The 24,728-nt window shown below is 45.1% G+C and overlaps 2 protein-coding genes across 8 annotated transcripts in view; one reads left to right on the top strand and one right to left on the bottom strand.

The window, feature by feature from the left end:
- Positions 1-24,728, top strand: part of DOCK2 (dedicator of cytokinesis 2) — a 1,781,615-nt gene that overhangs the window by 1,436,211 nt on the left and 320,676 nt on the right. For all 4 annotated transcript variants that reach the window (XM_063928256.1, XM_063928254.1, XM_063928255.1 and 1 more), the window contains exons 34-35: positions 8,306-8,391; positions 22,971-23,127. In XM_063928256.1, coding sequence (XP_063784326.1) covers positions 8,306-8,391; positions 22,971-23,127 — 243 coding nt within the window. The remainder of the gene's footprint in view (positions 1-8,305; positions 8,392-22,970; positions 23,128-24,728) is intronic.
- LOC134933211 (ERV-BabFcenv provirus ancestral Env polyprotein-like) overlaps positions 1-24,728 on the bottom strand; it is a 447,012-nt gene that overhangs the window by 185,765 nt on the left and 236,519 nt on the right. The gene's annotated exons all lie outside the window — the stretch shown is intronic.

Raw genomic sequence — 24,728 nt, 5'->3', positions numbered from 1 at the left:
ATTTTCTAAACTGAGTCTGGTAGGAGGGGCATAGAGGCAGGAGCCAGCCCACACTCTCAAACTCATAAAGTGCCAATGGCTCCTGGTGGACCCGTGTATATTCCATGGTACTAATGTGGACCCCACCATCCTCTAGGACGTAAGAGAAATGTAATTTAATTTAATTGGAAATCAGTGCTGTGCGAACCATTACACCATTTTTTGTTACATTGCTAGCTATATGAATAGTATAGTAATGCTGCTGGCCAGCATGTAGCTACAGTTGGTACAGGAGATGGGCCTTCGGGTCCAAACCACCTTGGGGCCCATCTCCCTTGCACCCAGCTCATGCCGCTGAATGCTTTTAAGAGAAACTGTGATGCTCCTCTCACCATTCCCTGAGGTCATATCTGTCCAGCTTCAGAGGACGGAGACTGACGGAGGGGACGCCAGCTGAAGACTCACTGTCCGCTAGGTGTGTTTGGTGGGAGACCCCAGAAGGTTCACTCAGCGAGCACATAATGGGACAGTGTGGTGGATAACAAACCTGTTGTGTCAGGGAGGAGAGTGGTAAGCTCCTGCCTGCTAGTATGAACTAAGAGTACTGTAAACTGTGCCAATATAATGTGGCATAATATGAACTATTAAAATGAAAATGAAACAGGGCATTACTATGGGGTATACAATGAACAGCTGTGGAGAGGAGTGTCCCTATCTTCTTAAACCACTTACACATTATTGTGAGGTCATGCCTCTTCTACAATTCCACTAAACGGAACAATCTAACCCAAATAGGAACTATTGGGATTTATACATAAACTGCAGGTCTGTATTTACACACACAACGTGTACATCTAGTTTGTATGGCTTGCTCTTTAGTTGAGAATTCTGTAGGCATAACCTTTGGATTGCCAAGTTGGGTTTGGTATGGAAGGTACAGTATATAGTAACTAGATCGACATTGTCTAGGTCGACCACTATTGGTCGACAGTAACTATGTTGACAAGGTCTCTAGGTCGACAGGGTCTTTAGGTCGACATGGTCTAGGTCGACAGGGCAAAAGGTCGACATGAGTTTTTTATGTTTTTTGTGTGTCGATTTCTAGCTTCGGGCAGATTACCGTTCCAATCGTAGTCCACGTGGATCGGTAAGTGTGAAAAGGTTCAAAAAAAGAAAAAAATTTGTGAAAAACGCATGTCGACCTTTTGACATGCCGACATAGAACATGTCGACCTAGAGACCCTGTCGACCTAGTTACTGTTGACCAATAGTGGTTGACCTAGATAGTGTCGACCTAGTTACTGTCGACCTAGAGACCAGATCCCGTCAAGTTACTGTAGCTACTTCTGCATCTCTTCAGCTAATCTCCTGTTTTCAGTAGAGATGAGCGCCTGAAATTTTTCGGGTTTTGTGTTTTGGTTTTGGGTTCGGTTCCGCGGCCGTGTTTTGGGTTCGAACGCGTTTTGGCAAAACCTCACCGAATTTTTTTTGTCGGATTCGGGTGTGTTTTGGATTCGGGTGTTTTTTTCAAAAAACACTAAAAAACAGCTTAAATCATAGAATTTGGGGGTCATTTTGATCCCAAAGTATTATTAACCTCAAAAACCATAATTTACACTCATTTTCAGTCTATTCTGAATACCTCACACCTCACAATATTATTTTTAGTCCTAAAATTTGCACCGAGGTCGCTGTGTGAGTAAGATAAGCGACCCTAGTGGCCGACACAAACACCGGGCCCATCTAGGAGTGGCACTGCAGTGTCACGCAGGATGTCCCTTCCAAAAAACCCTCCCCAAACAGCACATGACGCAAAGAAAAAAAGAGGCGCAATGAGGTAGCTGACTGTGTGAGTAAGATTAGCGACCCTAGTGGCCGACACAAACACCGGGCCCATCTAGGAGTGGCACTGCAGTGTCACGCAGGATGTCCCTTCCAAAAAACCCTCCCCAATCAGCACATGATGCAAAGAAAAAGAAAAGAAAAAAGAGGTGCAAGATGGAATTGTCCTTGGGCCGTCCCACCCACCCTTATGTTGTATAAACAAAACAGGACATGCACACTTTAACCAACCCATCATTTCAGTGACAGGGTCTGCCACACGACTGTGACTGATATGACGGGTTGGTTTGGACCCCCCCCAAAAAAGAAGCAATTAATCTCTCCTTGCACAAACTGGCTCTACAGAGGCAAGATGTCCACCTCATCTTCACCCTCCGATATATCACCGTGTACATCCCCCTCCTCACAGATTATCAATTCGTCCCCACTGGAATCCACCATCTCAGCTCCCTGTGTACTTTGTGGAGGCAATTGCTGCTGGTCAATGTCTCCGCGGAGGAATTGATTATAATTCATTTTAATGAACATCATCTTCTCCACATTTTCTGGATGTAACCTCGTACGCCGATTGCTGACAAGGTGAGCGGCGGCACTAAACACTCTTTCGGAGTACACACTTGTGGGAGGGCAACTTAGGTAGAATAAAGCCAGTTTGTGCAAGGGCCTCCAAATTGCCTCTTTTTCCTGCCAGTATAAGTACGGACTGTGTGACGTGCCTACTTGGATGCGGTCACTCATATAATCCTCCACCATTCTATCAATGTTGAGAGAATCATATGCAGTGACAGTAGACGACATGTCCGTAATCGTTGTCAGGTCCTTCAGTCCGGACCAGATGTCAGCATCAGCAGTCGCTCCAGACTGCCCTGCATCACCGCCAGCGGGTGGGCTCGGAATTCTGAGCCTTTTCCTCGCACCCCCAGTTGCGGGAGAATGTGAAGGAGGAGATGTTGACAGGTCGCGTTCCGCTTGACTTGACAATTTTGTCACCAGCAGGTCTTTCAACCCCAGCAGACCTGTGTCTGCCGGAAAGAGAGATCCAAGGTAGGCTTTAAATCTAGGATCGAGCACGGTGGCCAAAATGTAGTGCTCTGATTTCAACAGATTGACCACCCGTGAATCCTTGTTAAGCGAATTAAGGGCTGCATCCACAAGTCCCACATGCCTAGCGGAATCGCTCCCTTTTAGCTCCTTCTTCAATGCCTCCAGCTTCTTCTGCAAAAGCCTGATGAGGGGAATGACCTGACTCAGGCTGGCAGTGTCTGAACTGACTTCACGTGTGGCAAGTTCAAAGGGCATCAGAACCTTGCACAACGTTGAAATCATTCTCCACTGCACTTGAGACAGGTGCATTCCACCTCCTATATCGTGCTCAATTGTATAGGCTTGAATGGCCTTTTGCTGCTCCTCCAACCTCTGAAGCATATAGAGGGTTGAATTCCACCTCGTTACCACTTCTTGCTTCAGATGATGGCAGGGCAGGTTCAGTAGTTTTTGGTGGTGCTCCAGTCTTCTGTACGTGGTGCCTGTACGCCGAAAGTGTCCCGCAATTTTTCTGGCCACCGACAGCATCTCTTGCACGCCCCTGTCGTTTTTTAAAAAATTCTGCACCACCAAATTCAAGGTATGTGCAAAACATGGGACGTGCTGGAATTTGCCCATATTTAATGCACACACAATATTGCTGGCGTTGTCCGATGCCACAAATCCACAGGAGAGTCCAATTGGGGTAAGCCATTCCGCGATGATCTTCCTCAGTTGCCGTAAGAGGTTTTCAGCTGTGTGCGTATTCTGGAAAGCGGTGATACAAAGCGTAGCCTGCCTAGGAAAGAGTTGGCGTTTGCGAGATGCTGCTACTGGTGCCGCCGCTGCTGTTCTTGCGGCGGGAGTCCATACATCTACCCAGTGGGCTGTCACAGTCATATAGTCCTGACCCTGCCCTGCTCCACTTGTCCACATGTCCGTGGTTAAGTGGACATTGGGTACAACTGCATTTTTTAGGACACTGGTGAGTCTTTTTCTGACGTCCGTGTACATTCTCGGTATCGCCTGCCTAGAGAAGTGGAACCTAGATGGTATTTGGTAACGGGGGCACACTGCCTCAATAAATTGTCTAGTTCCCTGTGAACTAACGGCGGATACCGGACGCACGTCTAACACCAACATAGTTGTCAAGGCCTCAGTTATCCGCTTTGCAGTAGGATGACTGCTGTGATATTTCATCTTCCTCGCAAAGGACTGTTGAACAGTCAATTGCTTACTGGAAGTAGTACAAGTGGGCTTACGACTTCCCCTCTGGGATGACCATCGACTCCCAGCGGCAACAACAGCAGCGCCAGCAGCAGTAGGCGTTACACGCAAGGATGCATCGGAGGAATCCCAGGCAGGAGAGGACTCGTCAGAATTGCCAGTGACATGGCCTGCAGGACTATTGGCATTCCTGGGGAAGGAGGAAATTGACACTGAGGGAGTTGGTGGGGTGGTTTGCGTGAGCTTGGTTACAAGAGGAAGGGATTTACTGGTCAGTGGACTGCTTCCGCTGTCACCCAAAGTTTTTGAACTTGTCACTGACTTATTATGAATGCGCTGCAGGTGACGTATAAGGGAGGATGTTCCGAGGTGGTTAACGTCCTTACCCCTACTTATTACAGCTTGACAAAGGGAACACACGGCTTGACACCTGTTGTCCGCATTTCTGGTGAAATACCTCCACACCGAAGAGCTGATTTTTTTGGTATTTTCACCTGGCATGTCAACGGCCATATTCCTCCCACGGACAACAGGTGTCTCCCCGGGTGCCTGACTTAAACAAACCACCTCACCATCAGAATCCTCCTGGTCAATTTCCTCCCCAGCGCCAGCAACACCCATATCCTCCTCATCCTGGTGTACTTCAACACTGACATCTTCAATCTGACTATCAGGAACTGGACTGCGGGTGCTCCTTCCAGCACTTGCAGGGGGCGTGCAAATGGTGGAAGGCGCATGCTCTTCACGTCCAGTGTTGGGAAGGTCAGGCATCGCAACCGACACAATTGGACTCTCCTTGTGGATTTGGGATTTCGAAGAATGCACAGTTCTTTGCTGTGCTGCTTTTGCCAGCTTGAGTCTTTTCATTTTTCTAGCGAGAGGCTGAGTGCTTCCATCCTCATGTGAAGCTGAACCACTAGCCATGAACATAGGCCAGGGCCTCAGCCGTTCCTTGCCACTCCGTGTGGTAAATGGCATATTGGCAAGTTTACGCTTCTCCTCCGACAATTTTATTTTAGGTTTTGGAGTCCTTTTTTTTCTGATATTTGGTGTTTTGGATTTGACATGCTCTGTACTATGACATTGGGCATCGGCCTTGGCAGACGACGTTGCTGGCATTTCATCGTCTCGGCCATGACTAGTGGCAGCAGCTTCAGCACGAGGTGGAAGTGGATCTTGATCTTTCCCTAATTTTGGAACCTCAACATTTTTGTTCTCCATATTTTAATAGGCACAACTAAAAGGCACCTCAGGTAAACAATGGAGATGGATACTAGTATACAATTATGGACTGCCTGCCGACTGCAGACACAGAGGTAGCCACAGCCGTGAACTACCGTACTGTACTGTGTCTGCAGCTAATATAGACTGGTTGATAAAGAGAAGATGTCTATGTAACTATGTATGTATAAAGAAGACTGAAAAAAATCCACGGTTAGGTGGTATACAATTATGGACGGACTGCCTGCCGAGTGCAGACACAGAGGTAGCCACAGCCGTGAACTACCGTACTGTACTGTGTCTGCAGCTAATATAGACTGGTTGATAAAGAGAAGATGTCTATGTAACTATGTATGTATAAAGAAGAATGAAAAAAATCCACGGTTAGGTGGTATTACAATTATGGACGGACTGCCTGCCGAGTGCAGAGACACAGAGGTAGCCACAGCCGTGAACTACCGTACTGTGTCTGCTGCGACTGGATGATAAATGATATAAAAAATATATATATATCACTACTGCAGCCGGACAGGTATATATTATATATTATATAATGACGGACCTGCTGGACACTGTCTGTCAGCAGAATGAGTTTTATTTTTATAGAATAAAAAAAAAAAAAACACACAAGTGAAGTCACACGACGAGTGTTTAACTTTTTCAGGCAATCACAATATAAGTATACTACTAACTATACTGGTGGTCAGTGTGGTCAGGTCACTGGTCAGTCACACTGGCAGTGGCACTCCTGCAGCAAAAGTGTGCACTGTTTAATTTTAATATAATATGTACTCCTGGCTCCTGCTATAACCTATAACTGGCACTGCAGTAGTGCTCCCCAGTCTCCCCCACAATTATAAGCTGTGTGAGCTGAGCAGTCAGACAGATATATAATATATATAGATTATGCAGCACACTGGCCTGAGCCTGAGCAGTGCACACAGATATGGTATGTGACTGACTGAGTCACTGTGTGTATCGCTTTTTTCAGGCAGAGAACGGATATATTAAATAAACTGCACTGTGTGTCTGGTGGTCACTCACTATATAATATATTATGTACTCCTGGCTCCTGCTATAACCTATAACTGGCACTGCAGTAGTGCTCCCCAGTCTCCCCCACAATTATAAGCTGTGTGAGCTGAGCAGTCAGACAGATATATATAATATTATATATAGATAATAGATGATGCAGCACACTGGCCTGAGCCTGAGCAGTGCACACAGATATGGTATGTGACTGACTGAGTCACTGTGTGTATCGCTTTTTTCAGGCAGAGAACGGATATATTAAATAAACTGCACTGTGTGTCTGGTGGTCACTCACTATATAATATATTATGTACTCCTGGCTCCTGCTATAACCTATAACTGGCACTGCAGTAGTGCTCCCCAGTCTCCCCCACAATTATAAGCTGTGTGAGCTGAGCAGTCAGACAGATATATATAATATTATATATAGATAATAGATGATGCAGCACACTGGCCTGAGCCTGAGCAGTGCACACAGATATGGTATGTGACTGACTGAGTCACTGTGTGTATCGCTTTTTTCAGGCAGAGAACGGATATATTAAATAAACTGCACTGTGTGTCTGGTGGTCACTCACTATATAATATATTATGTACTCCTGGCTCCTGCTATAACCTATAACTGGCACTGCAGTAGTGCTCCCCAGTCTCCCCCACAATTATAAGCTGTGTGAGCTGAGCAGTCAGACAGATATATATAATATTATATATAGATAATAGATGATGCAGCACACTGGCCTGAGCCTGAGCAGTGCACACAGATATGGTATGTGACTGAGTCACTGTGTGCTGTGTATCGCTTTTTTCAGGCAGAGAACGGATTATAAAGTAAACTGCACTGTCCTCACTAGTAAACTCTCTCCACTCAGTCTCTACACTTCTACAGTAACAGTACTCCTCCTAGTCAGCTCCAGTAAATCTCTCTCAGTCTCTTATAATCTAAATGGAGAGGACGCCAGCCACGTCCTCTCCCTATCAATCTCAATGCACGTGTGAAAATGGCGGCGACGCGCGGCTCCTTATATAGAATCCGAGTCTCGCGATAGAATCCGAGCCTCGCGAGAATCCGACAGCGTCATGATGACGTTCGGGCGCGCTCGGGTTAACCGAGCAAGGCGGGAAGATCCGAGTCGCTCGGACCCGTGAAAAAAAACATGAAGTTCTGGCGGGTTCAGATTCAGAGAAACCGAACCCGCTCATCTCTAGTTTTCAGCCTGCAATACTGTATGCCAGAGGTTCCCAAACTGTGTGCCGTGGCTCCCTGGGGTGCCTTGGATTGGTGGTCCAGGACCAATTCAAATTATTCATGGTCAATATAATCGGCAAAACCAGTGCTGGTGGCTGCCAGTCATAAAATATGTGGCCAAACAGAAGCAAATCTTGTCCCCCAGCACACAACTGACCCTAAGGATGACATATAAACGCGATCTACTTAATGTAATATTTCTTTCTAAATATCTCAATAAGAAATTTGTGGCCTAGGGGTGCCATGAAAAAAATTCTGATATTCTAGGGTGCCGTGATTCAAAAAAGTTTGGAAACCACTGCTGTATGCTAAGGTATACTAATGCATTTTAAGGTATACTAATGTGTCATGGTGCAGGTATTCAGTTACACTTCATCAATCATGTAGGATTATTTGTTTCATGCATTTAATTATAATTGGCACATCTGGGCACTGCCACTAGGAAAGATAACAAAAAAAAATCTAAACATCAGCGAGCTTTAAAAAAAATGCTTTGTATTACTAAATCTTGGTAAATGAATGCAGTAAAAAAAAAAAAATGTAGAAATTTGCATATTTTGTAAATGATTTGATTGTAATACAAATAAACACGACTCATCTCAGATGTTAACATTACGGTAAATGACTGCCACAGTAGTTACAATTGTATTGAGACACCTAATTTGCTGTAGCCCTTTGATGCTAATCAGGATAAATGCACACAAATAATGTTGCTGACCTTGTTTTCCTGTGCAGTTTGAAAATGAAATAATACTGAAATTGGACCATGAAGTAGAAGGAGGACGTGGTGATTGGCAATACATGCAACTGTTTGAAACAATGTAAGATGATATGTATTTTATTCATTTCACTCTACAAAGTCAAAGATAAGTTGTTATTTTTTTCTTCAATGTGATAAGGGGTAGATTTAATAAAACTTTTAAAAATGCAAAGTTGTGGTATTGTCCATAACAACCCGATTCTGCTGTCAATTTGAGGATTCAGTCAAGAACTGATATCTAGGGGTATATTAACTAAAGTGCAGGTTTATAGAAGTTGAGCTGTTGCTCAAAGCAAGCAATCAGATTTTCGCTATTATTCTCTTGGAGGAGCTATATAAATGATAAGTACAATCTGATTGGTTGCTATGGGCAACATCTCAACCCCGCACTTTAGTAAATGTACTCCCTAGAATCTGCTAGGTTGCTATAGACAACACAGCCCCTTTTCATTTTTGAAAGCTTTACTAAATCTAACCCTAAGGTAGTAATTCATTTAGACACAGTAAAACATTTAATAAGCTCTGAAAGCTGTCACTTTCAGGGATTTATTTAACCTGCCTGGAGGAAGGAGAAATAAATCACTGATAACTGACCCATTTCCATGGCTGCAATTTCGAAAACACATGGATCCGTGCAGTGGCGTAAATTCGTCCCAGTTGCCCGGAGGCAAGATAAATATTGGTGCCCCCCTATTTCCTATATTAAGATAAATAAATGTATGTACAGTAAGTGTGCGTGCGTGCGTGCGTGCGTGCGTGCGTGCGTGCGTGCGTGTGTGGAGTGTTCTGAAAAAAATGTATATACTGTATTTATACATTTAATTGTCTTTTATTTTAAATCACACAATTCTTAACAGTCATACCCAGGATTAGAACCCATGACCTGTTACACTGACAGCAGACACTCTACTGATGGAGCTATTTGCTCCTGTATGGGAAGTATGAGAATTCTAACTATATGAAGTTATGTGTAATTGTCAGAGAAGTATCTTCTTCATATAGTTAGAATTCTCATATTTCCTATACAGGAGCAAACAGCTTCATCAGTAAGGTGTCTGCTTCCAGTGTAATAGGTTGTGGTTTCTAATCCTGGGTGTGATACTTGTAAAATGTGTATATTCAGTATAATAAAGAGGGTGTGATTTGTAAGGTGCAGGGACCAGTGAGGAAGTCGGCCACTGAAAAGACAGTGACAGATATCAATTAACTTAATTCAATGGTGTCACAGAATGGGAGGAGAAGTGCCCCCCCTCAGAGCAGGAGCCCGGCGGCAGATTACTCCGTTGCCTCCCAGAGTTCTGCCTCTAGATCCGTGAATTTATATCCCGGACTGTGTGTATTTTCGAGTGAAACCTGGGGCAAAAAACAGGCAGTAATTTAATTACTCCCCCCCCCCAACAAAAAGTAAATTGTGGTAAAATCCTGTTTTTACTTTGTGCAAAATAATATTGCCACCTAATCGTATTCCCCCTAAATCTAAGTTGGGGAAATCCCTTATATTCAAAGTAAGCTGTTGTAGTAAATAAACATGAGGGTCTTGATGCAGAGTGCACACTGTGCTAGTTATTATAGTGTATATTCATCTTCTGTGAATTTAAACTGGACATGCCAAAAACAGTGTGCACGGATGCAGATTTGCATTATTTTGTCCCTTACCCCAGCAGAGCAGGACAAGGCATTCTAACAAAGGCAAAATAAAGGCGCGTTAGCGTAACTGTGCACACATGCAGAATGGGTAAAAGATGCATATTTTCCCCTTGAGAAAACAGTATTACTTGTGGGTCGTCAGGGACAGGCACAAATTGAGACAATGATGACAGTTGTGATGAACTCCATGTGCCACTTTTTGGTACTTTCTTCATCTCTCAAGCTGTTTTTAGTGTATTTCAAATTTGTTTTTCATAAGCAATATCGGAAACAGTTTCTGCTGTACTACAGGGAGGTTTTTGTAGTTTAAGTGATGCCTATTGGTGAAAACATGCCTAGCCTAAACCAGAAACACATATCCTACTGTTGCTGACCAGAATGCATATCAAGCTCCATATGTGGTTAGAAATATTCTACCTTTGTGTACATAATTACCCTCATTTTGCGGTTCAGTCTGTATCGGGCTACATTGTATGCTTACGCCCCCCGCCCCCCACGACACGCATCCACCTTACAACCACTAAAGGAAAACAAGGCAGTTATTATGTTGATGCAATGATCGCTTATGGCTGTGCTCACTCCGCAGCATCATTTTCCCCCACATGCATCCCTTGTGTGCCGCAAATGCCCCCAATGTCTCGCTGACATTCCCCCTCCACCCTTAATGCTGTATTATGTTACATATGATATGTTATACACTGCACTACATCACTACACTACATCCCGTTATATGCTGCACTACTGTACATCACTACACTACATCCCCTTATATGCTGCACTACATTACTGCACTACATCCCTACACTATGGGGGTCATTCCGAGTTGATCGCTAGTTGCCGTTATTCTCTGCATAGCGATCAGTGAAAAAAACGGCTACTCTGCGCATGCGTATGCACCGCAATGCGCACGTGCGCCGTATGGGTACGAAGTCCTTTGTGGCTTTGCACTGGTTCTAGCGACAATTCCAATCACACAGTCGAACACAAGGAGATTGACAGGAAGTGGGAGTTTCTGGGTGGTAACTGACCGTTTTCTGGGAGTGTTTGGAAAAACGCAGGCGTGGCCGGGCGTTTGCTGGGCGGGTATCTGACATTATTACCGTGTCACTCGTCACAGCAATCATCGCACAGAATAAGTAACTACAGGGCTGGTCTTGTTCTGCACAAAATGTGTTTGCTGCCGCGCGGCTGCACAGGCGTTCGCACTTCTGCAAAGCGAAAATACACTCCCCTGTGGGCGGCGACTATGCGTTTGCACGGCTGCTAAAAGTAGCTAGCGAGCGGTCAACTCGGAATGAGGGCCTATATCCCTCTATACGCTACACTACATCACTATTCTACATCCCCTTATATGCTGCATTACATCACTACATTTCGCTATATACTGCACTACATCACTACTCACATTCCCAATTTGTTTCACTACATCCCTACACTACATCCCATTAACCTCTGCACTATATTACTAAACATTAATATCCCCCAATACGCTGCACTACATCACTATACTACATCTCTACACTCATCCACCTAAACACTACATCCCCCAATATGCTGCATTACTTCCCTAGACTACATTCGTTCACTACATCCTATATGCTACACTACATCACTATACTACATCTCCCCGAATATGCTGCAGTACATCACTACACTATATTCCCCAATACACTACACTACATCCCTACACTACATCCCCCTATACACTGCACTACATCACTACACTACATTCCCCACAATATGCTGCCCTATATCACTACACAATGAGGGACATGTACTAAACTGTGATAAAAGTGGAGAAGTGAGCCAGTGGAGAAGTTGCCCATGGCAACCAATCAGCATTGATGTAACATTTATAATTTGCATACTATAAGTTTATAAAGAGCAGCTGAATGGTTGCCATGGGCACTACACTATGAGGGACATGTACTAAACTGTGATAAAAGTGGAGAAGTGAGCCAGTGGAGAAGTTGCCCATGGCAACCAATCAGCATTGATGTAACATTTGTAATTTGCATACTATAAATTTATAAAGAGCAGCTGAATGGTTGCCATGGGCAACTTCTCCACTGGCTCACTTCTCCACTTTTATCACTGCTTAATACATGTTCCCCTATCCCTACACTACATCCCCCTAAATGCTGCACTACATCACTACCCTACATCCCCCACTATGCAGCATTATATCCCTACACTACAGCCTAATAACTGTTATACACTGCACTACACTGCTACCCCCTATATGCTGCACTACATCACTTCACTACATTCCTACACTACAGGTATACCCCCTTTATGCTGCATTACATCACTACACTACATCCCCCTTAATATGCTGCACTACATCACATCACTATAATACATCCACTGTATATGTTGCACTGCATCAGTACACTACATCCCCCCAATACACTGCACTAAATCACTACACTACATCCCCCAATATGCTGCAGGACATTACTACGCTGCATCCCATCAATATGCTGCACTACATCACTAAACTACATCCCCCAATACGCTACACTACATCACTACACTATATTCCCTTATACACTTCACTACATAACTACACAACATCTTCCTCAATATGCTGCACTACATCACTTCACTACATCCCTACGCTACATCTCCCTAAATGCTGCACTATATCACTCCCCTAGATCCCCCAATACAATGCACTACATCAGTACACTATACCCCCCCAATTTGCTGCACTAAATCCCTACACTGCATTCCCCAATAACCTTTACTGCATCACTACACTACATCCCCTCAATATGCTATACTAGATCACATCATAATACATCCACCTATACACTGCACTACATCACTACACTACATCCCCCCAGTGGCGGATCCAGCAGGGGGCGATGAGGGCAATCGCCCCCCGTAACTCAGCGACCCAGACCCGCCCACTTGTTGCTGCGGGCAGCAGAGGTGAGGGAAGTTGAGTGCGACGGCTGGGATCTGGCCGCATTGACAGGGCAACTGAGACGGCGCTGGGCGGGACCACCCAGTGTGCCCCAGCTACCAGCGGCAGCAGCAGCATAACTCCCCAGCCTAGTTCGCTCCTTCGGCTGCGGAGGAGCTGCCGCCACCTTGTCTGGCAGATCAGGAACCGCAAGGACGCACAACAGGTGAGGGGCGGGGAGAGGAGGGGGAGGCGATTGGCTGGTGTCAGAGAGCGGTCGGAGTTCTGTCCTGCGGAGAGACAGGGCAGGAGAGACAGGGGGCCTGTCCCGGCAGATGGAGGAGGAGGAGCGCTGGGTGGACGGGACTCTACTGTATCCTATTGTGTCTGTGTATGTACCGTACATCACTAGTGTCTATGTGCATGGAGTGTTACTAGGGCTTGTGTATGCTGTGTATCACTAGTGTGTGTGTGTGTGTGTGTGTGTGTGTGTGTGTGTGTGTGTGTGTTAGTAGTGTATGTGTGGTGTGTCACTAGTGTATGTGTGTGTGTGTGTGTGTGTGATGGTGTCTGTATGTGCATGGAGTGTTACTAGGGGTTGTGTGTGCTGTGTATCACTACTGTGTGTGTGTTTATTAGTAGTGTATGTATTGTGTATCACTAGTGTGTGTCAGTAGTGTATGTGTGGTGTATCACTAGTGTTTGTGTGTGTTAGTAGTGTATGTATAGTGTATCACTAGTTGTGTGTGTGTGTGTGTGTGTGTGTGTGTGTGTGTGAGATAGTAGTGTATGTATGGTACATAACTAGTGTCTGTATGTGCATGGAGTGTTACTAGGGGTTGTGTGTGCTGTGTATCACGTGTGTGTGTTTATTAGTAGTGTATGTATGGTGTATCACTAGTGTGTGTGTGTCAGTAGTGTATGTATGGTGTATCACTAGTGTGTGTGTGTGTTAGTAGTGTATGTATGGTGTATCGCTAGTGTCTGAGTGTGTCTTAGTAGTGTATGTATTGTGTATCACTACGGCCTAACGGACTGGACTAGAAATGGGAGGAATCCAGATTAATTTTAAAACCGCCCCCAATATAGGAGAAGTCTAGATCCGCCCCTGCATCCCCCCCCCAATACTGTGCCCCACATCACTACACTACATCCCCCAATACCCTGCACTTTAGCAAATCACAACAATACATCCTCCTATATGCTGCACAACGTGTACATCACTACACTACTTTCCCCCAATATACTGCACTACATCACATCACTATAATAAATCCCCCAATATACTGCACTACATCACTTCACTATAATTCATCCTCCTATACGCTGCACTACATCACTACACTATAACCCCCAATATGCTACACTACATCCCTACAGTACATTCCCCTATATGCTGCACTACATCACTACACTATATGTGCCAGATACGCATAATGTCCCCAGTAATGCCAGTTACACATAATCCCCCAGCAGTGGCAGATACACGTAATGCCCCCCGTAATGCCAGTTACACATAATGCCCCCAGCAGTGCCAGATAAACCTAAGGCCCCCAGTAATGCCAGTGACACGTCATGCCCCCAGCAGTGGCAGATACACGTAACACCCTAGTAACGCTGGTTACATGTAATTCCTCAGTAGAGATAAATATTACCAAAAGGTAGATGATCGGGCGCTATGTGGTGCTGTTGCTCTAATGCTGCTGCTAAAACCTTTTGGGGTAGTCACACCCAAAACAGAATTCACAGAAAAAAAATACCAAATAGCAGCGCTAACGTATTAATAATACATATGAAGGATTGTAAGCTTGCGAGCAGGGCCTTCCTACCTCTATGACTGTTATCACCCAGTTTGTAATTGTTATTTCAAATTGTAAAGCGCAGCGGAATTTGCTGCGCTATATAAGAAACTGTTAATAAATAAATAAATAAATAAATAAGGATTGAGTGATAAGAACTTCACATTTAATGAATTACCGAATTACGATGGTTTAATTCGGTAATTCATTAAATGTGAAGTTCTTATCACTCAATCCTTCATATATATTATTAATACATTAGCGCTGCTATTTGGTTTTTTTTTTCCTGTGAATCCCTCAGTAGAGCCAGATACATATAATGCCCCATGTAACACCAATTACATGTAATCCCCAGCAGTGCCAGAGACACGTAATGCTGATAGCAGTGCCAGGTACATGTAATGCCCCCAGCAGTGCCAGATACACGTAATGCCCAAAGTAGTACCAGATACATGTAATGCCCAAAGTAGTGGCATTTACACATAATGCCCCCTGTAGTGCTCACCGCTGGTGGGCTTCTACTTCTGCCACCGCTGTCACTGCTGCTGCTGGGTGTCTGAGGAGAGGGGATTAGAGTGTAACTTGCGCCTCTCCTGCCCTTCCCTCCAGGTCTCTGGCAGGTGGTCCGATCTCCTGACGCAGCTGGGTGTCTGAGTGGAGGAGAGCGCAGCACGCGCCTCTGCTTCCCCTTACTGAAGTCCAGGTCTCTGGTGGGTGGCAGCCATTTGAAATAGCCACACACCCTTACTAGCATGGCATCCTGCGCAGCCACACACCTCGACAGAGGTGATGGAGGGTAATGTGTTACTACAGAGGTGATGGTGGATTGTGCTACTACAGAGGCGATGGGGGATGTGTTAATACAGAGGTAATGGGGGAAAGTGTTGCTACAGAGATGATGGGGGGATGTGTACCTACTGTACAGAGAAGGGAACTACAGGAATGATGGGGGGGTGTTACTACAGACATAATGGAGGGAAATGTGTTACTAAAGAGATGATGGGGGATGTGTTACCACAGAGGCGATAGATGGGAATGTGTTAATACAGAGGTGATAAAAGGTAATGTAATACTACAGAGGTGATGGAGAGGATGTGTTACTACAGGGATGATGGAGAGGAATGTGCTACTACAGAGGTGATGGAGGTAATGTATTACTACAGAGGTGATTTGTTACTACAGAGGTGTTGAAGGGAAATGTGTTACTTCAGAGGTGATGGAGGGATGTGTTACAACAAAGGTGATGGAGGCGAAAGTGTTACTACAGAGATGATGGAGAGGATGTGTTACTTTGAAATTGATGGGGATGTGTTACTACAGAGGTGATAGAGGGTAATGTGATGGTGATGGCGGAGAAGGTGATGGCGGAGAATGTGTTACTACATGAATAACCCTAGTAAACCAGTAAGCAATGTAAGGCATTGGGGCATATGTATTACTCTGGAGAAAGCACAAGGAAGTGATAAGTGAAAGATGATAAACACACCAGCCAATCAGCTCCTAACTGTTAATTTACATATTGGAGCTGATTGGCTGGTGCGTTTATCACCTTACACTTATCACTGGTTTATCACTTCCTTATGACTTCTCCAGGTTAATACATCTGACTGTAAGTGCCGTGGCACCCTAGGGTGCCTCGGGACACACACTTGCCGGGGTGCCCTGGGTTGGTGGTTCAGCACCAATTCATATTATTTATGGATGTCAATAAAATAGGCAAACGAGTGCTTATGTCTATGTCTAACCATCATAAAATATGTGGAGAAACAGAAGCAAATCCTGTCCCCCGCCACATAACTGACACTAAGGGGGATATTCAATTGTTTGAAAAAGTCAATTGGGTGTCTGTTTTTCCCCCTATCTAATAGACAGGAAAAAACAGACACCCAACCGACTTTTCAACATTTGAATTCCCCCACTTTGGTTGACATATAAACACAATTTAATATTTATTTCAAAATTTCTCAGTAAGAAACATTTGGCCTAGGGCGCCATAAAAAAAATTCTGATACTAGGGTGCCGTGACTCAAATTTGAGAACCACTGGCATACACACTGCCCGATCCGTCGTGCGCATTTACACTCGCCCGCCCAGTTCAGCCGTCAATCACTGCCGGCTGCCGCAGCATGTGTGCTTGTGGTCGGATGACTGCCTGTACACACACAATGATGCATCAATATATCTGTATCTGTAGATATATTGGTCATCTTGTGTGCTGCAGGGCCGATGCGATATGTCTGTGAACGATGACGTTCATAGACATATCGTTGGCACACACTGGCCGACGGACCCGCGATATATCAGTCGTTCAATAAAACAGCTGATATATATCTGCCAGTGTGTACCCAGCAGTACTTACAGTACAGTACATTATATCGAGGCCAGCAAACCTGGCACATAGCCAGGCAGCCAGTGACATTGTCATTGTACCATACACTATAAGTAGGCTTTGTGTCCAGTCTCTTATGGAACACTTGTATTTTATTTATTTTTTTGTTCTGTCTATTTTGCTGATAGAGGCCATATTTGTTATTAATAAAACCCAGCAAAAAGGGAAAGAGAAGCTCTGTACCACCCCATGCCATGTGTGCACAGAACTCTGTGATACCCCTTTCACACCACACAAATAACCCGGTATATTGTCAAGTTGATGTGGGTCTAGATGCGGTGTGAAATGGGTATGTTTCGACTTCCTGAGTCACCTGAACCGGTATTTCAAGACGAGAATAAAGCAGGGTTATTCCCGGATTATTACCGGGTCAGGTGCACAGTGTGAACGGGTTGCCGGGTCGATGCGGGACGGCACCTGGAGATGATCTGATCTCCAGGCTCCACCTCTGCATGTCACCGTGCACGTCACCAACCTGGCAATTTGCCGGGTTGGTGCCGCCAGTCTGAAAGGGGTCTCATGCGACCCGCTTTTGCGATGTAAAAACGGTATGAGTCTTGCAGCAGCACCATGTCAGTACGGGGGGAAGGTGGCTGAGCTTTCTTCCTGGCAGAGACCTGACCCCTTTCCACCTCACCTCCCCCCACCCCCCACACAAAAATACAGATTAAAATCATTAGGGATAAAAAGGAGAGTTATGGTAGACTTACCATGGTTAATTCTCTTTCTGCAAGGTACACTGGGTTCCACGGGGAATACATTGGGGGTGTAGAGCGGGATCTTGGATCCAGAGGCACTATCATGCAAAGCTTTGACTGTCCCAGGATACATTGGGGCCTCCTCTATAACCCCGCCTTCAGGCACTGATAGCTTAGTTTTGAGTGGTGCCTGCTCAGTTTCGTTAACCAGTCCAATGCAGGAGCAGGTAAAAGAGAAGGCAGATGTTAGTCACATAGGGGGTAATTCCAAGTTGATCGCAGCAGGAAATTTTTCAGCAGTTGGGCAAAACCATGTGCACTGCAGGGGGGGCAGATGTAACATGTGCAGAGAGAGATAGATTTGGGTGTGGTGAGTTCAATCTGCAATCTCAATTGCAGTGTAAAAATAAAGCAGCCAGTATTTACCCTGCACAGAAACAAAATAACCCACCCAAATCTAACTCTCTCTGCACATGTTATATCTGCCTTCCTGCAGTGCACATGGTTTTGCCCAACTGCTAAAAAATTTCCTGCTGCGATCAACTTGGAATTACCCCCATAGAACCACAATCTCACGACAGGAGAGGGTACCAGCAGCTAATGCCATACAACCCAAAGAAGCTAGGTTCATCAGGGTGGGCGCCCTGTGGAACCCAGTGTACTTCAGTTAACCATGGTAAGCCTACCATAATATTAATTTTCTGTAGCGGGGTACACTGTGTTCCACAGGGAATACATCGGGGATGTCCTAAAGCAGTTCGTCAATGGAGGGGACGCGCCTTAGCGGGTAAGAGAACCCGGCGTCCAAAGGAAGCATCCTGGGAGGCGGAAGTATAAAAGGCATAGAACCTAATGAACGTGTTCACTGAGGACCACGTAGCCGCCTTGCACAATTGCACAATTGTTCTGGGGACGAGACATGGTGGGCCGCCCAAGAAGGTCCAACAGACCGACTAGAAGGGGCTTTAACTGAAGCAGGAGCTGGGACTCCAGCCTGCGCATAGGCTTGTGCAATCACCATTCTAATCCATCCAGCCACGTTTGTGAAAACAAAACAAAACAAAACAAAAAGGGAATCTATCCTCCTGATAGAGTTTCTGGAAGCCCTGATGCTGGGAGCTGGGGCTCTGTCATGCTGAGAGTATAGCGTTAGCATTTTTTATATTCATATATAGATGCTGTATGTAATTTATCGATAGAGTGGGTGGAGTGTATTCGTACCTGAAGTTCAGTCGCGTTCGTTGTCAGTTGAATCCACTCTTCAACGATGTCGAGGCCAGTGACTACTCTTGCCGTCACCTCTATGGTTGAGACAGAAGGACAAGGCGGACCCCGGAAGGATGACCTAAACATAGTATACTCAAGGACCACCGCACAGGGAGACGGTGACAACCATTTATTGAACAGGAAGTTACCAGTCACCGCTGTAGTTATATCTATATATTACTATTCGATCTTGCAATATTCCAGTTACGGCAGAATCTGTAACAGCAATCACAGTTTACACATTCGAAAGGCACAACAATGGTTTGGTCAAACAATCATATAAATTATGTGCAACATCAACCATTAGGATATGATTAACCGCTTTAGGGGGGTAATTCCAAGTTGATCGCAGCAGGATTTTTGATAGCAATTGGGCAAAACCATGTGCACTGCAGGGGAGGCAGATATAACATGTGCAGAAAGAGTTAGATTTGGGTGGGTTATTTTATTTCTGTGCAGGGTAAATACTGGCTGCTTTATTTTTACACTGCAAATTAGATTGCAGATTGAACACACCCCACCCAAATCTAACTCTCTCTGCACATGTTATATCTGCCTCCCCTGCAGTGCACATGGTTTTGCCCAATTGCTAACAAAAATCCTGCTGCGATCAACTTGGAATTACCCCCTAGATGTTTTAAGGAAAGAAATGTCCTGGCAGTCGATTTGGTACACTACCTAAACTGCCCACAGGGTGGCGTTGTACGCCGGACACTAACGTTCAGTTCTTATGCCTTGGTTTGCGTTTGATGCCAGTGTCTGAGTATGAAGGTCTGCACGGTAATAGTGAACTCCTGGGAAGGTAAGTCAACGGACATAAGGTAAGTACTTGTAGGAAGACGTGCAGAATGGGCTAATTACAATGTAACACAGCAACTATAGATAACGGTGCTAACTGTATTTGTATCCACGGGAAGGTAAGTTCATTAGCAGAGCTATTTGCCTTAGTGTTCCTAAGTATATTTGTATCCACGGAAAGGTAAATCAGAGGGAAATTAAAGCCAATCCGGATCAAGTGTCAAACAACATATGCCGTCCCGTAGTACCAGCTAGTGGGGTATAAGTAAGGCACTTGTTTACGCGTAACTCGCGTTCAGTTTTGATGACCCAGTCACATTGGTAAGAATGGGGTTACAACCCTACAGTAGTTCTACACAGATTACAGTCACACGGGCTAACCGCTGGTATGTAAAGGGTTGGCAAGTCTCTGCCTAAGGTGCAGTGGGAAAGGTGTCTCACTCTGTACATATGGGGAAAACACCATTGGGGACTAACCCCACCATGTATCAACTGGCTGGAGTGGGGTGCGTACCTGTACCTTCAGTAGTGGTTGATACTCCTGCTGACTGTGGGTAGCTGTAGTTGCAACTCCTCCTGTTTGCAGGTTGCTGTGAGCCTTCCGTGTCCCCCCCTCTGTGATCCCCTGAAGCGCAGTGGAGCCCGTGTGTGTCCTCTGTGCATCTGCTAGACAGCTCTGGCCCCTCATGCAGCGGTACCTTTAGCTCCGGCGGCTCTAATCCCCATCGCGGGTCCTCCTCCCTGTCATGTGGCTGGCGGTTTCGGGTGCTCTCCCACTATCCTGCCCACGGACTCCAGGCTGGCCCTCCCCAGACACAGCGGTAGCCGGCGGTCCCCTCTGCGGCTAGCCGCTGCTCACGGCACACATGCTCGGCGTGTCCCTCTTACGTGCAGCAGTAGCTCACTGCGTCTCACACTCTCCTTCCTTGTCGGGATGCTCCCCTCAGCGGCTTCCTCTGGACACACACGGTGGCTCTTCTGACGCATGCACCGCGGCTCACTTCCTCTCCTCCTTCTTTGGCGCGCAGCCCTCTACACCAATCTCCGGCTCCCTAGATTCCCGCTCTTGGGAAGTCAACGGCTTGGCTCTTCTGGGTCCCAGTGCCCCACTGCTCAGTTCCCTGAGTCGGGGTGTTACTAGGCAACACAAGGGGAAAAGTTAACCTTTTCATAGCCACAGGAGCTGCAAGTAGGGTTCCTTAGCGCCCAGGAGGGGCACCACAAACACGGGTTCCACACTGTATATCTGTAATGGGCAGGCTATAATGATGTCGCACTATATACACCAATACTGGCACATGTAATCTTACCATTCCATGTACAGCTCCTGGCCAGCATGGGGGAAGAGGACACCAGTAGCCACCAGCAGCTGGTGGCATGGCCTGCTTAGGCATGGCCTGTGTGGGTTGTAGGAGGGGTGACACAGGACCCCGACCCTCTGCTGGCACGCAGTATATATAAAGTAGTTGAGCTGATTATCTGCCTCCTCTTCACCTGCATCATCTGCAGCCCAGCGCCGACACCTCCTCCTCCTGGTCACCGCACTTCTCACCCCACACAGCGTCTCACCCCTTCCTGACGGACTTATTCACTCCCCCCCCCCCCCCCCGCCAGTAAGTGTGCCTTCGCTCTGAGCACTGCAAAATGCCTGGTGGTTCCTGCGTTCTTTTTCTGGTTACTGCTGCTATTTGTTGCAGAGTCCCGGTATGGCAAGTATATGTAGGAGGGAGGTGCACTGTATATAGGGGCACTATATGGAGGGGTATGGAGGTGCAGTGTGTATATAGGGGCAGTACATGGTGGAGGGTGCAGTGTACATAGAGGGTGTGGGTCCTCATCCCTCCAGTGGCCACCGGCGGCATCACAGGGGTGAGAAGCAGCATTAAATTAATTTAACCGTAAGTGGAGATCAAACAAAAGGATATAAAATTCAGTCAATTTGAATATGAAAAGTTGTTATAAAAGGCAACTGCCACACCAAAAACCTACCCCTACCCCACTCTTTCTCTCCCCAGCACCCTCTCTCCATATTCTGCAAGTGTGAAACAGTCAGATCAATATTTTTAATTAGCAGCAGGCTATAGCATATCCCTGCGTGATCACTTTCCTTTCCATTTGGTCGATGTGGCGGCCTCTAGTGGCCACCGGTATACATAACAGAGGTGAGGAGCAGTTAGCCTTTTATTATATAGGATGGGAGCCACAGTTGCTGTTGGGAATACGGGTGATACTTAATATTTGTGGATTTACCACAAATATTATTTAATAACTATGTTTCAATCTATCTTCGAAGTATCTATGAACAGATCAGATTGGCAATTATTACATGATTGAATTGATAAGCTGTGAGTGGACATGATCAACATTTATAAATATTTAAGGGGACAATACACAGAGCTTTCGGGTGATCTGTTTTTGTTAAGACCAGCACAGAAAACACATGGACACCCACTTAGGTTAGAGGAGAGGAGATGGGAGAGGCAGAAGGGTTTTTTTCACAGTAAGGACAGTACGAGTTTGGAATTCCCTGCCTGAGAAAGTAGTAGTGGTAGACTCTGTCTTTACTTTTAAGAATGGCCTAGTTAAATTATAATGGATACGGATATACAGGGTTATGGTGGATCGATCACGTACCATAGTTATAATAAAATGAGGGAATACAGCACAACGGCTGACTTTATCAACAGATAAAATTAATCCTGAAAATAATACAGAGTAGGAGAACACAAATAGGTTGAACTCGATGGACGGATGTCTTTTTTCAACCTCACAAAATATGTAACTATGTAAGTGTGGGGTGGAAATTCACAATATGATGGCACATACCTGAGTAAACAGAGATCAAGTGAAAGCAAGCGGTTCTGCTCACTCATCTTGGCAAAATATAAAAAAAAATTGTTCATGGCTATATGCAGTCAGATTATGGTACACAGTCTAGTATAGATTGTTATTTAAGTGCCAGCAAAAGCTGAAGAAACAGAGTAGTGTTTGTATGTGACAGATTATGTATTTGAGAAACAAAATGAAAAAACACATATGTGATGTATCATTCATGAACTGTAAAGTTTAAATATCTCTGCTGTTAAAATATGTTCATTTGCTCATTTGGCATCCTTTGTCATTTTCCCTCAGATTGCTTGATTATGCTGCAACCCATCCTTATATCTCTAAAGCAGTGGAGAGCTTTGTGGCTCTGATAAAAGGCCTTTTAGTGAGGTTATTGGATTACAGAGCGGTGGTGACTGATGAAAGCAAAGGCAACCGTATGAGCTGCACAGTCAACTTGTTGGTGAGTGGTATTATTCTGTGTGCAAGCATGGAAGCTCTTATGAATAAACATGTCCTGTACAATATGTAAGTGAAACTTCAACTGTGTAATGTTGTTTTTTCAAGGCTGAAAGAGAAAGTGATAACGGATTGTTCTAGTATAATTGCATTAGGGCTTTCACTCTGCTTACCAGAACAGCCTGTCCTGCACTGATGAGACCATATGGGTCAGTCGACATGTGAATTCTCTGTGTCACTGTCATATTCTGAAGCCCAATAAATAAGGGATTGCCTCAGAGAGCTGCCATGTAAATGTCACTCTCCAGAAGTCCATTCTCTTTCTGAAATTATTAGTTCCGCTTTTACATACGCCAGCAGCAACCTGTTTATGCCAATTGTCTTGTCTGTCTTCATGTGGAAGGCTGCTCCAACCACTATTTTTCTGTCTACAGTCACAGATGTCATCATAAATATCGTGACCAGTGGTAAATTTACCTAGGGGCCAATACAATGTAGAAAGTATAAGTTTAATAAACACACTTGCACAATCACACACTTACTTACAATCCCTGTAGCCATTCATTCCCTCTTCTCCAAGTAGCATCCAGGTAACCTGTAAAAAAAAAAGCCATACTCACCTATTCCTAGCGTAGATCAGGTCCACCTCAGTCCATGTAGACATCCCAGGGGTTAAAAAAAAATAATAAAGCGCAAACCTGAACCAGATGAACATGTGGAAGTATTTGTGTGACCACATACACTTTCACTATGTGACTGAGAATGACCCAAGTGACTTCTGTCATTCACAGACCCACCAGCCAGTTAGACATCTCATCTGTAAAAGTTGCACGGTGATTTGCTGTGAGCGACTGCACTGTTAACCAAACCTACCCCCACAGACTTCAGTGGTGGTAAAGCGCCATTGAAGTCTATGGTGAGAACCGCTACATTGTATACTATGATGTTAACCACAAGGTTCACCTCTATTACTCTTGTGGTTAGAAATGTAAACCACAAGGTTAACAGAGGTGGACCTTGTGAATGAAACATAAAATTGTGTTTTTCTCTTTTACATTGTATTAATATCAACTCTTCCTTTTATACAGAGGTGCTACTTTGATTTTCCAAAAGCACTTTCACATACAGTACAGTATATGTATATGCACCAATGAATACTCAAGCCCAGCCAACAGTAAAGTACAGTAGCTTAAGCATTATCAGTGGCTGTTAAGATATCTGCCAAGATTATACCAACAACAAAAAGCTTTTGATAAGAGTGGTCACTACACGTTACATAAAGAATGTTTGAGGAGACAGAGAAAGTGTACATTGGTCTGTACTAGTCATTTCATTGTATAACAGAAGGAAGGTTTTTCACATACACTGATTTTCTACAACTTGATGATTTATCCTATCACTAGCTGAATACCCATGCTGCGCTATGGAATTGAAAGAATAATGCCAATATTTATCATGCCGCACCTCTGGGCTTCCCCAGATTGATGCTGTCAAAATACTGGTGCTGAGTATAATAATCCACCTACTACTCTGCCCCATCCCGCCTCTGATGCTGCCCTGCTCAGTGCTGTAAATGCTGGGATGACAGGCCGCCCGCTGTATGCG

This window comes from Pseudophryne corroboree, chromosome 6, assembly GCF_028390025.1.
Source record: "Pseudophryne corroboree isolate aPseCor3 chromosome 6, aPseCor3.hap2, whole genome shotgun sequence".
NCBI lineage: Eukaryota > Metazoa > Chordata > Amphibia > Anura > Myobatrachidae > Pseudophryne > Pseudophryne corroboree.
This window is presented reverse-complemented; position numbering and strand designations above follow the sequence as displayed.